This window comes from Phalacrocorax aristotelis, unplaced genomic scaffold (genome assembly GCF_949628215.1).
Source record: "Phalacrocorax aristotelis unplaced genomic scaffold, bGulAri2.1 scaffold_168, whole genome shotgun sequence".
Lineage (NCBI taxonomy): Eukaryota > Metazoa > Chordata > Aves > Suliformes > Phalacrocoracidae > Phalacrocorax > Phalacrocorax aristotelis.
Genome location: NW_027441204.1, coordinates 83,519 through 97,282, shown reverse-complemented (window position 1 = coordinate 97,282; position 13,764 = coordinate 83,519). Strand labels below are relative to the sequence as shown.

Genomic DNA, 13,764 nt, shown 5'->3' with positions numbered 1-13,764 from the left:
AGTGCCTAGTGCTTAAATTTTTCTCTGCGAATGACACATAGTTCAGACTAGAGACGAGGTGCACCCCCAAATGCCCAGGCTTTGTTTCTAAGTGTTATTAACGTATTTTGCCTCCTGAAAACACCACGCTCCTGATGAGGAACGGCTGCTTCTCATTAAAGTGACCCTCTTTCTAAAGAGATGGACCGTGAGACTGTGGGGAAGGAGGCGCTTCAGGAAAGAGGCAGTCACGCGGTGCCAGTCTCTGGTGAAAAAACAGCAGCAATTCAATCAACAGGCATGCCAAGTACTTGCTGCCCCCCAGTCATCCAGGGTCACATATCAAAAGCGCTGGGCGTCTGCAGGCTCCTCCCCTGGTGCCGCTACTGCACATTGGGTCGGCAGCCAAACCCTTAGTACAGAGCTAGTGTTCTCAAAGAAGCCAGGAGCGGCTCTCTGAGGATGACGGTCGTCTCGGGGCTGCGGTGGTTATTGCCATCAGCGGGCCAGAGAGATGCTGGTAACCCTCTGCGGATGTGGTGGAATGCTCACCTCCCACCGCAGCCCATTCACAGGATTTTCAGACCTCTGCCATTTTGGGAGCAAGGCCACCTGAGCCACGTTCAGTAGATGATGGGAAAGACGACTCTTAATCAAATGTCCCTCCCTGAGTACCCCGAGCTTGCTGTGAGTCCCCAGAGGCCCTGGGCACAACAGAGGGGGATCCCTCCTGTGAACTGGGGTCCAAAGGGATTCGCTGCTGGGGCAGAGGGATCCTGCACCATCCTTCTGCATCCTGTGGGCCTGAGCCATGCTGAGGCTTTACCTTTCTCTCCTTCTTGGCAGTGCTGTCCAACCCCGGGGAAGCCCACCGCACCAGGACGTATGAATTTTTTCAGAAGAGTGCAGGTACTGAGCAGTCTTGCAGGGGCCATAGGTGGGAGACAACTCCTGAGAACTGGAGGCGTGCAAGCGTGCCCACGCTGGAGAAAAGGCAAAGGGGGAGAACAAGGGTCAGGTGTCTCCTGAGAGGGCCTGACTCCATGCCCTCGGGGTGTGGGCACTGGGCTGGGGAGGGAGAGCTGGGGGTGGCGCTCCCCGATGCAGGGATGGGTTTTGTCCGTGCTGCTCAAAGGGGCGGTTGGTCAAAGAGCTGCGCTCCCCCATGTGCTCTCCATTGGCCTCATGAGTTCTGTTCCGTGGGACAGCTTGTCCCAACGGGTCAGAGAGAGTCTCCGTGCAGCGGCACCAGCAAGCCTCGGAGAGCGAGGGTGGGCGAGCGCCAAAGAAATTGTGTGCAAATGGGAAGGGTAGCCAAGAAGGGGGAGCAAACCCATGGCACGGGGAAAACTGGGTTATGGCCATCCCGGAGTGTAGGCAGAGGTGAGAGGAGAAAGAGATGCTCCAGAGTGCATTGATTTGCAAGGGCTTTGGGACTTTCCTTGGTTTCTACTGAAACCAAGGAAACGTTGCAGCCCCAGGATGTTCACTGGTTCAGAGAAGCTAACAAAGTGAGGACAAACATCTCCTGGCAACGTCAGGCCTCCTGTGAGATTACCAGTAGCACGCAGGACACAGTAACGTGCAGAACTGTTCCTCCAGGTGTGGATGGCAAGAGAAGCTCAAGCGACACGGATCCTAAGGATTTCCAGAAGTTCTGCATAGAAGGTGCCGTGGCGGTCTTGGGGTCCATACTGCTTGGGATGTTTTTTTGTTGTCTGATCCACCTGTGGAGGAAGAGAAGACGGTGAGTCGTTGGGAGGTCTTTTGCCAAACTTCTGCATGAGATGGCTGCTATTTGCTGAGACTCATTTAGAGGCAGGGTATTCTGGAGAGCTGAGTTTTAACTGGCCTCTCAATTCGTGGGCATTCTTTTCTGTAACCCCTTCTTACTGAGACAAATGTGGGTTAAAAGGGACCCTGCTTGGACAAGAGCAGAGCCAGTGACCGACATAGGCAGAGGAAGGTCAGGAAGTAACAACAAGGCATGACGTTGCCGTAGAAAGAGAGAATTGCAATAGTGACATCTCCCCGCCAGTGAGCCTAGCGGCAGAAATCACCCTGCTAGGTGATGCTGTAAATCCCAGAGCTTGCCCTTGGCCAAGGTGTCCCAGCAGCTCAGGCTGCGGTGACAAACCTTCCCAGCTCTCAGCTTCTGGGAGCAGAGCCCCACCCGAGGGGTGCGGGGCGCCCCATTTTCTGCACAGAGCTCTCCGTGCCCACAGCTCCCACATGCAGCCGGGTTCCCAGACCCCGTGGGGCGCGCAGCTCTGCCCCACACCCTCCGGGCACCGCAGGCGTGGCAGGGCCTCAGCAGCCTCCTCTCTCCGCAGGCGCCTCGCCGCAGCTTCGAGAGCCCGGCCCGACACCAGCAGCTGCCCCTCACGCCCGGACAGCTGGACTGACCCCCCCAGCCCCTCCGAGAGCTGGACCCGATACCAGCAGCCATCACGTGTGCCTGGGAAAGCGGCCCGCCAGCCATGGGGCACCAGGGGGGAACCAGCCCCCACTGGCCCGGACAGCCGCCCGGCCTGCCTGCCTCCGCCCCCGCCGCCTCCGCCCCTGCCCGCGTGGCTGTCCAACTCGGCCAGCAAGGTGTTGCAGGAACGGCCCAGCACCCTCCAGGCCTCGCAGAAACGGAAACCACCCCGTCGCCCCCCAAGGCCATTGCTCCAGCCCTCCTGCCAGGGCCTGAGGCAGGCCCGCCAGGGTATGGATTTGGGGGGAGAGGATGAATTGGAGCGACAAATGGGCAACGACGACAAATCTGAGTTCCTTCGATGATGAGGTCACGCACCTAGCTGAACAAGGGAAGTCGGCCAATGTGATCTTTTTGGATTTCAGTAAAGCTTTCGCTACTGTCTCTCACAGTCTTCTCCTGGACAAACTGTCCAGCACAGAGCTGGATAAACACGTCATGCAGTGGGTGAGCAATGGGCTGATGGGTCGGGCTCAAAGGGTCATAGTCAATGGCTTACATCGGGCTGGCGGCCAGTCACTAGTGGGGTTGCACAGGGCTCCATCTTGGCTCTGGTACTCTTTAATCTCTTGGTAAATGCCTTGGGTGCAGGGCTTGAAGGAATACTAACTAAACTTGCTGACGACACAAAACTGGGAGGAGCTGTTGGCACTCGAGGGCAGAGAGGCCCTGTAGAGAGACCATAGAATCACAGAATCATTAGGGTTGGAAAAGACCTCTAAGATCACCAAGTCCAACCGTCAACCCGAGACTACCATATCTCCTAACACTACCATGTCTCCTGGACCGGCTGGAGAGCTGGGCAATCACTGACTGTATAAAGTTTAATGAGGGCAAGTGCCTGATTTTGCCCCTGGGGCATGGCAACCTGGGATATACAGACAGCCTGGGGAACGAGGGGCTGGGGAGCAGCTCTGCAGAGGGACCTGGGGGTTCTGGTCGACGGCAAGTTGAACACGAGCCAGCAGCGTGCCCTGGCAGCCCAGAGGCCCAGCCGTGCCCTGGGGGGCATCGAGCCCTGCATGGCAGCCAGTCGAGGGAGGGGATTGTCCCGCTCTGCTCCACGCTGGGGCGGCCTCACCTTAAGTGCTGTGGGCAGTTTTGGGTGCCACAGTACATTACAGATACAAAGCTACTAGAGAATGCCCAGAGGAAGGCCACAAGTTGGTGAAGGGTTTAGAGGAGAAACCACACAAGGAGCAGCTAAAGTCACTTGGTTTCTTCAACCTGGAGAAAAGGAGACGGTCACAATCCACTGTTGGGTTGAATAATTTGGCAGAGGTTAAACCCCCTTGCTTTCCAAGTGACCTCAGCTAATTCTGGGTGGCTGGGGGCGGCTGGGCTTAACTTCTGGTTAACTCAAACGGGTCCATACAGCTCCCAGCATGGCCTGGGGCCCCACACACACCCACAGCCACTAGAAGTGGTGCCCTGGCCTGCTGTGGGGCATGGCACTACAGCTCCCAGCATGGCCTGGGGCCCCACACACCCCCACAGCCACTAGAAGTGGTGCCCTGGCCTGCTGTGGGGCATGGCACTACAGCTCCCAGCATGGCCTGGGGCCCCACACACACCCACAGCCGCTGGGGTGGTGCCCTGGCCTGCTGTGGGGCATGGCACTACAGCTCCCAGCATGGCCTGGGGCCCCACACACACCCACAGCCACTAGAAGTGGTGCCCTGGCCTGCTGTGGGGCACGGCACTACAGCTCCCAGCATGGCCTGGGGCCCCACACACACCCACAGCCACTAGAAGTGGTGCCCTGGCCTGCTGTGGGGCACGGCACTACAGCTCCCAGCATGGCCTGGGGCCCCACACACACCCACAGCCACTAGAAGTGGTGCCCTGGCCTGCTGTGGGGCATGGCACTACAGCTCCCAGCATGGCCTGGGGCCCCACACACCCCCACAGCCACTAGAAGTGGTGCCCTGGCCTGCTGTGGGGCATGGCACTACAGCTCCCAGCATGGCCTGGGGCCCCACACACACCCACAGCCGCTGGGGTGGTGCCCTGGCCTGCTGTGGGGCATGGCACTACAGCTCCCAGCATGGCCTGGGGCCCCACACACACCCACAGCCACTAGAAGTGGTGCCCTGGCCTGCTGTGGGGCATGGCAGTACAGCTCCCAGCATGGCCTGGGGCCCCACACACACCCACAGCCGCTGGGGTGGTGCCCTGGCCTGCTGTGGGGCATGGCACTACAGCTCCCAGCATGGCCTGGGGCCCCACACACACCCACAGCCGCTGGGGTGGTGCCCTGGCCTGCTGTGGGGCATGGCACTACAGCTCCCAGCACGGCCTGGGGCCCCACACACACCCACAGCCACTAGAAGTGGTGCCCTGGCCTGCTGTGGGGCATGGCACTACAGCTCCCAGCATGGCCTGGGGCCCCACACACACCCACAGCCACTAGAAGTGGTGCCCTGGCCTGCTGTGGGGCATGGCACTACAGCTCCCAGCATGGCCTGGGGCCCCACACACACCCACAGCCGCTGGGGTGGTGCCCTGGCCTGCTGTGGGGCATGGCACTACAGCTCCCAGCATGGCCTGGGGCCCCACACACACCCACAGCCACTAGAAGTGGTGCCCTGGCCTGCTGTGGGGCATGGCACTACAGCTCCCAGCATGGCCTGGGGCCCCACACACACCCACAGCCGCTGGGGTGGTGCCTTGGCCTGCTGTGGGGCATGGCACTACAGCTCCCAGCATGGCCTGGGGCCCCACACACACCCACAGCCGCTGGGGTGGTGCCCTGGCCTGCTGTGGGGCATGGCACTACAGCTCCCAGCATGGCCTGGGACCCCACACACACCCACAGCCGCTGGGGTGGTGCCCTGGCCTGCTGTGGGGCATGGCACTACAGCTCCCAGCACGGCCTGGGGCCCCACACACACCCACAGCCACTAGAAGTGGTGCCCTGGCCTGCTGTGGGGCATGGCACTACAGCTCCCAGCATGGCCTGGGGCCCCACACACACCCACAGCCACTGGGGTGGTGCCCTGGCCTGCTGTGGGGCATGGCACTACAGCTCCCAGCATGGCCTGGGGCCCCACACACACCCACAGCCACTAGAAGTGGTGCCCTGGCCTGCTGTGGGGCATGGCACTACAGCTCCCAGCATGGCCTGGGGCCCCACACACACCCACAGCCACTAGAAGTGGTGCCCTGGCCTGCTGTGGGGCATGGCACTACAGCTCCCAGCATGGCCTGGGGCCCCACACACACCCACAGCTGCTGGGGTGGTGCCCTGGCCTGCTGTGGGGCATGGCACTACAGCTCCCAGCATGCCGTGTGGTGCCGCACAAGCGCGCTGCCTTCGTCCGCCGCCATTTTCTCCCTTGTCGGAGCAGACCCCCAGAGGGGTGGTAGTGGCCTCCCCAGAGAACATTGTTAGTGCTTATGTTGTCCCTACATCAGGGTTCTTCCCTGGTGTGCAAAATCCAATCAACACACTGAGTCGAGAGATATTTGTCTCTCTCCCCAGTCTGCAGAGTGGGGTGCCGAGCATTTACCATCAGCCAGCAGACCGTTTAGAAACACGGGGGGGGTCTTTTATACAAAACAATAACAAGAGATGTTCCATTAAAATATCTGCTTGGTTACTTGTACAATAGTTCATCCGCACACATCTTCCTTTTAGCTGGGCTCATTATGTTAAGGTGGGCTCACATTTCCATCTCAGGTCTCCTCCTAGGGGTGTGCTTTTTAGCAGCATAATTGCCTAAGGTAACCGGAGGTCATCCCTTCATCCTGCCAGTTATCACTGAGTTAGGGTGTTACTTCACCTCCTGCCATGGCTTCTGCCTGAGCAATGGTGAGCCCCAGGGCAGCTATTCCCATCTCTCTGCTTTAGGGGCTTTCTGTTCTCTCTAGGCAAGGTTTCAAGGCTGACCATCCTGGTTCTTTCAACCCTTCGATCTCACTTATGATTTTTCGGTGTCTTATTTCCTGAGGTTTGGGGTCTTTGTCTCTCTCTAGACCTCGGAGTGTCGTAGGGTGCAGCCGGGTGTCCGTCACGTCCCTGGCTTCCCTAGGAGAGACGCTTGCAAGTGAGGGTATGGGCAGAGTGATGAGCTGCTACTGCTTCATTAACAGTAAGGCGATGAAAAGGGAAACCGCGGGCCTGCTGCCGAATCGAGCAGATGAAATAGGAAGAGGAGGTGCAGGTAGGTCAGAGCTGCATCCTCAGAAATCTTCCTTTCCTCAGTCTCCACGAGAAGGGTCTCCCAGGCCTGTGTGCATCAAGGCAGGGTGTGAGGAGAAGAAGCAGAAGCAGCAGTGGGCAAGGAGCAATTCAGGGGTGGTTTATTTAACGGAAGCTCTTAGAGTCTGGGGGGCTAGAGGGGCTGCAGCCAAAGGGGCTAAGAGAGCAGGCCAAAGTCATAGTGGGGCTGCTCCGTATCATCTCTGAAAGGTCATGGAGAGGAAGTGAAAAGGCATCTTTGACTTTGACTTCAGCAAGCCTTTCAATAGCATCCCCAACAATAGCCGTGCATCCAGGTGAGCAAGTTCTGGTCACCATGCCTGGGTAACCAGTTGGGTCAAATGCCGGAGGGGCGGTTGGGCTCAGAGGCTTGTGACTAAGTGGTTCATACTCTAACTAGAAAGCAGTACCGACAGGAGCATTTCATGCGTCCATCTGGAGACCTGTCCTGTATAACTTCTTTATCAGTGACCTTGAAGAGGTGATGGAAGGCACGCTTGTCAGGTTTGCAGATGATAGCCTTCTGGGGGAAAGCGGCCAGCCCCGGGGAGCTCAACCGGCGAGAGGCATGGGCTGGCATGAACCTTAGGAATTTCAGCAGGGAGAAAAGCAAAGCCCTGCCCCTGCAGCAGCCTAACAAATCACAGCCACAGAGGCTGGGCACTGCCTGGCTCTGGAGCTGCTCTGTGGAAGCAGCCCTGGGGACCTGGTGGACGGTGAATGGCACATGGGCCACCAGCACGCCCTGGAGTCAAAGGTGGCCAAGGCCATCCTGGGCTGTGTGAACGGAAGCAGAGCCAGGAGACCGAGGGAAAGGCTTAGCCCCTTTGAGGCAATCCTTGCTAGTGCAGTTCTAGAAGACTGCCTCCAGGCTGGGTTTGTAAAGCGTGGGTATTGCACCGCCTAGAGGGACCCCACGGCAGCCTACCCGTTCCTATGGGGGGTTCTTTAGACGATGGTCCCAGGCTCTTTGCTGTTGTGCGTCACACGAGGATGGGAGACAAGAAGGAGAATTTGATACAAAAGAGGCTCAGGTGGGAGATCCAAAGAAACTTTGCCCCTAATTTTGGTGTAGGTAAATGACTCGCTCCCTCTGTATGCAGAACTGTTTGTATTTGATTCGAACAGTGTAAAACCTTTTCTTCTAAAGAGGCAATTACTTTGCCAGAACAAGTCGTTCACGGCCAGGGCTTCCCCAGCTCTGTTACGCCTGGCTGTTGTGGTGGCTGCTCCTTCGGCTCCTATGTGACTGACCAAAACAAACCCCACACTGGAGAAGCTAGGCAAGGATGATGGGCTCACGCAGCTCAGAAAATAATGTTAGGAGGTGACTATGGCTGTTGTAAAGCAAGCAGAACTTGCCTCAACACCAAGGGGACTGGATGGTGCCTTTTGTTGTCGATTCATGGACGTATCAATTGAGTGGGTAAAGTAGTTACGTAATGGTCTTGCCTAAAATAATCATTAGAAAGTATTATTGCCCTGAGCCAGCTAGACCAGCATGGGAGAAGTGTATATGTGGTGGTAGGTGGCCCAAGCCAGCATAGAGTGTAAAAGTCAAAAAGCCGGCAAAATATACTTGGAAGAGAGAAATGGGCTTCAGCTGCCTTAAACCCATGTACTCCTTCCTGGCGACTGGGGACACCCAGCATCCTGACAGTGAGCATATGGAGATAGGTAATGGGAATCCTATTTGCCATCTGATTCCGCTGTAGAGTGCAATTGCTCTCTTCTGCTTCTGTTGGGATTTCACTATCATGTGATTTCGGTATATTCAGTAGAGAGCGCTTCTCTTAGTAAAAATCCCCTACAACATCAAATATCCTCAAATAAGTAAACTTGATATTAAAACCTTAAACCCTCCTCATGTGGAGTCTCCCAACGACCCTAGTCGGGGGTTTAGCACTGTGGCACCCTGTCACCTGCCAACTAGCTGAGAGCGTGCTCTGCCACGGTGTCTTCATCACTTGTGAGGAGTGGACGTTGCATCAGCACCGCTGCCCAAACTTGGCACACCGCTAGTGAGCGATCCTCTCACGGGGTTTTGTGCCACAAATTGCAGCCCTCTGGGCATCCACGGGAACGTTTTCAGTCTCCCTCCACAGCCTCTTATCGGACTCGACCTTTGCCACCTCCTCAGTGAGGGTGTTATGGGAGATGGTGTCACAACACTACCTAAACCCAAAGTGAACAAACCCCTGTGGTCCCCCATGTCCCAAAGGACTGAAGTGAGGCCAACCAGCTTGTGCCACCCTGGATCTTCTTTCTGGCCCTTCCTGAAGACAGGAGCCACATTTGCTTTCTCCCAGTCCTCAGGAACCTTCCCCCGTTGCTGCAACATTTCAAGGGTCACTGAGAGCAGCCTTGTGGTCACATCAGCCAGCTCCCTCAGCACCTGTGGGTGCATCCCCTCAGGCCTTGGCACGGCCCTGGCACGGCCCCCAGCCTCTAGGAAAGAAAGATCACTCTCCATCGGCGTGGTGGTCAAAGGAGGTTTATTGCCATAAGTACCCTCGGCTCGCAGTGGTCACTGTCACAGTCGCAGAAGATCTTGTCTGCCTCTGGCCGCGGGCAATAGGAAGCTGCAGTGACACGGGAGGGGCGATGAGGAGCTGCCCTTGCTGGGTGCTCCTCTCCTGCTCCGAGCCAGGCCTTTTGCTGCCAGGCCTCCAAGCTCCTCCCTGACCAGCAGAGCCAGAGCTCGGCTCTGCTCAAACCTACCTGAGAATAGGAGCCTCACTCCTGCTGCTGGCAAGAGCCGCTAAGGCCTCTTGCTTTTTCCAGGATGTCTCCTAAGGCATGGGACAAAGAGGTGAGTGTCAAGGCACTGCCCCACAGCCCTGGCTTGTGGCCCTCCCCTACACCTGGGACGTGCTTGGGGAGCTGGAGGGGAAGGCTAGAAAGATCAGAACTTTACAGTCGCGACATAGCAGCCGCCAGAGCTGAGCGTCGCCTCGTGCGGGGTCCAGCCTCCCCACCGGCACCCGCTCTGCAGCCCTTCTCCTACGCTCGCACTGAGCCCTCGGCAAACCCCTCTGTGGCAGCCCTCCTAAGGCCGGCCCCAGCCCTGGCCTCCCTGGGCAGATGGGGAAAGCGCAGGCCACCGTGGCCATCTTGGCAGGGAGGAGCACAGCATCGGGCCCCAGCCCTGACTCTCACCTAGGACTGCAATGGTGGCAGAGTGCAGCGCCTGCCCGTTCTCGAGGTGGCGGCTCCTGGCGATGCTGCGGAGCCTCTCCAGCACAGCAGGGGCATCTCTGACCTAGGGGCAAGCAGAGAGGCACAATTTCTTCTCTGGCCAAAAAGACCCCTCTGCTGACCCACGGCCGGTTGGCTGGGTGGGCCACAAGGGGAAAGGGAGAGAAAAGAGGGAGCGAGAGAGAGAGCGCAGGTGTCCAGAAGGGGTGGCCGTGCCTCTGCACCAGCTACCCGGCTCGCACCCTGCCCACCCGTGGCATGTCACCTCATGCTCCCCTCTCGGTTCTGGGGAAGGGCCCTGCGGCCGCAACCTCTCCCCAGGGCACAGCTCACTCACCAGGCAATGGCAAACCTCGTACTGCAGCTCGGCTGCGCTCAGACCGATGGAGGTGATGATGGTCTCCTGCACCCGCTCTGGCCCCAAAAACGGAGCGCAGAGATAGAGAGCGGTCCTGCACACCTGAAAAAGAGAGTCGAGCCACGTCGTTCCTCCCCTGTGGGAGCGGGTGGGGTCCTTGCCAGGAAGCTCGTCCAGCTGAGCTCTGCTCAGCTCACCCCCCCAGCAGAGGGGGCTGCCCCAGACGCAGTCTCCGGGCAGGGAGGGCACTGGCTGCAGCAGTTCGCCAGGCAGCTTTCTATGCCTTTCTACAGCTTGCTACGGCTTTGCAAATGAGATGTGGGGGCTCTTGCATTGGAGACTTCAGGGTCAGGATCCCGGAGGTGCAAGAGAAGGCTGACCCAGGTTTCCGCCACTTCCCTGGCGAAGAATGATCTCTTCCCTGAGGCGGAGGAGGCCAGGGCGGCGTAGAGGCTGAAGGCCGAGGAGCGAAGGACCTCTGGCTCCTGCAACTCACAGACCCCATCTGTCAGCTGGGTAATGAGGGCACCTCCTACCAACGCCACTTCAACAATCGCGCGCTGCCCGTGGAGAAGAGCAGCCCAAGAAACAGCTCTCGTCCACTCATTTCCACCCTCAAGAAACCAGTACGTAAACAACCAGAACAAGAATCAGGGATCGGTAAATCAGTGTGCTTGAATACAGTGCTTTGGAAAACAATGGTTTGGAAAGAAGGTCACCTCATCCAGATTCCTTCCCTGCCACCTAGGTCGTGAGTCCCGGAGTGACTCCCAATACACAGGGAGCCTCCGGGCACCTAAGCAGCCTTTCTGGCAGGGGAGCCATGTAATGCCTGGGAAACCACAGGAGCGCACGAGAAACCCTGCCGTCCTGGGGCAGACACAGGCACTTGACAGCACAGCCCACCCTACCCGCAGAAGAGTGGGGGGAAAGGGTCCAAGCAGATGTTCAGCCAGCAGAGAGCCTCCACGCAGCACGGGGAGGCCCTGGGCACACACCGTCCCGCCTCCCTCCCCGCCCCCACCTCTCAGACAAGCAGAAGAAAGAGTTGGTTCACTCACAGCCTCAAAGAACATCTTGGTGGACCTGGCGACGTCTTTGAAGGCAGACCCCAAGCCCTCTGCCTTCAGCTTCCTCACCACCTCAGCCAGCGCCAGCATGCTCTCAGCAGCCACCTCGGGACAGGTGGTGTCCCTCAGGCCCCTCTGCAGCGCCTCCAGAATGGCCTCCTTGTGCCTTCGCACCTGCAAAGCCAAAGACCCCACAAGCTTCTCACGAGTCCTGGCCCAAACAGCGCCTCTTTACCATTGCTTATGTTTTGCACCAGGAGGCGCTGGCCTGTTCTGATCCCCTCAGGAAAGGGGCTCGAGACTCTCTAAGATCTCTTCTGACATGCTCTTTGTCAGAGCCAGCACTTCAGAGAAAGAGAGGCTAATAAAGGCAGTCCCTTCAGGTGCTGGGAGCCCTGACTCGTGCAGCCCTGCCTGCGCCTCTGATCCCCACGCAGGGTGCTGTGCAGACCCCACCCGTGGGAAGGGTTAGGCCGGTTTGGCCATTTGAGCTCTTACGGGATTGTCCTACAAGGCCTCAAGCCCTGGTACATGGGGGAGCTGCCTGCAGGCTCCTTGGTCGCAGTGAGCCGGCCAAGCTCCTCCTGAGGCCAAGGGAGATGCACAGGGCAGCACAGGCTTGGGCCCCCTCGGGGGAACTGTTAGGGGGCTCTAACTCCTTGACGGGCAAGAGTGTTTGGTCAGGAACCCTTCATCTGCCAGGGGCTGAAGTTGCTAGAAACCGGCTCAGAGGGGATCTCAGCCCAGGAAGCCTTGTTTGGCGCCAGGTCCCCCTTTGCCACCCTGCTGACATCAGAGAAAGGAGCGTGGCCTTAGGAAAGAGCCCCGTTTGCCTTTGCTAGCCTGGCCAAGCTCTCAAAGCCCCGTGCAGCTCTCCACCAGGTTCCTGCCAGTGAGTGGCTGCAGTCAGAGAAGGGAAAAGCTGGTCTCACCTCCTCGGGTGCTCTCCTGACTGCATTGCCCAGGCCTCTCGCTGCCATCTGCCGCACAGCGCTGATTCCGTGCTGTGATCTCTCCACCAAGACGCCTAGGACACTCTCCAGGAACTTCTTCTCCATCATCGGGGGGTCCTTCATCAGCTACAATAAAGCAACATGCCTGTGAGTGCCAGGGTGCCAGCCAAGCCCAGGCACAGCACGCGAATGGGCTTCAAAGAAATGAGGATCCATTGGATCCACTGGACGGTGACTCTCTCCTGGCACCTTCTTCCCTCAGAAAGAGACATCCCAAGCAGCACTTTCCTAAGAGAAGCCCTCTGAAGCCTTCCTCCCCGCCCTGTTGCCTCACCTCAGCAAAGAAAGCCGTTGCCGTGAGCTGCAGGTTTTCCGAGCGGGAGTTCAGCCACTGGGAAAGGGCCCATATCACTCCCCTTGAGACGAGCTGGTTGCGAAGCAGGACGCTGCACATAGAGCACAAGAAGGCGACACACAGTCATGCGGCAAGAGCACAGGCCACGACCCAAAACTTCCCCTGCTCCAACACGGGCGCTGTTCAGCCCTGCAAGGCAGCTCCCTGGGCACACGGGAATGGTCCTGGCAGCCATTTCCCTGGGCACAGCCGCCCACAGGACGGTGAGGCGCAGCCCCGGGGTCTCACCTCGTCAGGAGGCACACACCATCAGCATGAGCCCGCGGGTTTTCGAGAAATGCCCACGCTCCCTGCCTCCGTAGCAGCAGCAGCCACCTCTTCTCCATGCATCTGCTCAGCACCAGCTCTAGAGCCTCACGGTAAGGGTTGGCAAAAAGAAAGCCCAAAGACATCGCAAATCGCAGCACTTCTGGGGAAGATTTGCTGTGGTGGAGCTAAAAAGCTCTGCCGCCGTGGGAGGTGTTGCTCCGCTCATCCCACACGGCCCCGTGCTGGAGGCCAGGTACCCCTGAAATGATGCTTGGTAGCATTCAAGTCCATAAAGCTCTCAGAAAATGGACATTTTCATCCTTTGCCATGCCTCAAGCCACTGGCAGCGCAGGGTCCCTGGGCTCACTCGATGCCAGATGCCCAAGGTGCTCCCTGAGGGCTCGTCTCGCCAGCATTTTATGCAGCAGGACTTGCAGGTCACAGATAGCTCCAATTTCCCCCAGCTCTTGAGGACCAGGAGCGGGGGCAGAGTCCAGTGCTGTGAGGAGGTGGCCCAATGGGTCCGCCCACCGACAGATTTTACAGGCAGGATCTCTGCTGCTGCAGCCAAGCCCGCTGGTCATGCCCTGCCAGGCCGCAGATTAGACGAGCTGAGTCTCTAGGACACCAGACCACAGATGGCCATGGCCGGAGCTGGGCCACCGCCCCCGGGCCAGGAGGGGTCTCCCCGTCTGTGGGCTGGGCCAACCCCACTCAGGGTCTCTGCCCGGTCAGCGGAGGGAGAAGAAGGACACGCTGCCGTCAAGGCTGCACAGGAGGCAGGATGAGAGCAGTTGGTGGTGCCAACCCCACAACCCCTTCCTCTCTGGGAACAGATGGTTCTCCAGGAAAGAAGAGA

At 58.5% G+C, this 13,764-nt stretch overlaps 1 protein-coding gene across 1 annotated transcript; it reads right to left on the bottom strand.

The window, feature by feature from the left end:
• Positions 1-9,141: 9,141 nt before the first annotated feature.
• LOC142051074 (protein maestro-like) lies at positions 9,142-13,048 on the bottom strand. The gene is made up of 8 exons (XM_075080269.1): positions 12,885-13,048; positions 12,576-12,687; positions 12,221-12,367; positions 11,280-11,462; positions 10,198-10,703; positions 9,822-9,924; positions 9,384-9,454; positions 9,142-9,244 (listed from the first exon to the last, which is right to left on the bottom strand). Exons 1-5 carry the CDS (start codon positions 13,046-13,048, stop codon positions 10,506-10,508), a joined length of 804 nt encoding a protein of 267 aa, XP_074936370.1. The 3' UTR covers positions 9,142-9,244; positions 9,384-9,454; positions 9,822-9,924; positions 10,198-10,505.
• Positions 13,049-13,764: the final 716 nt, after the last annotated feature.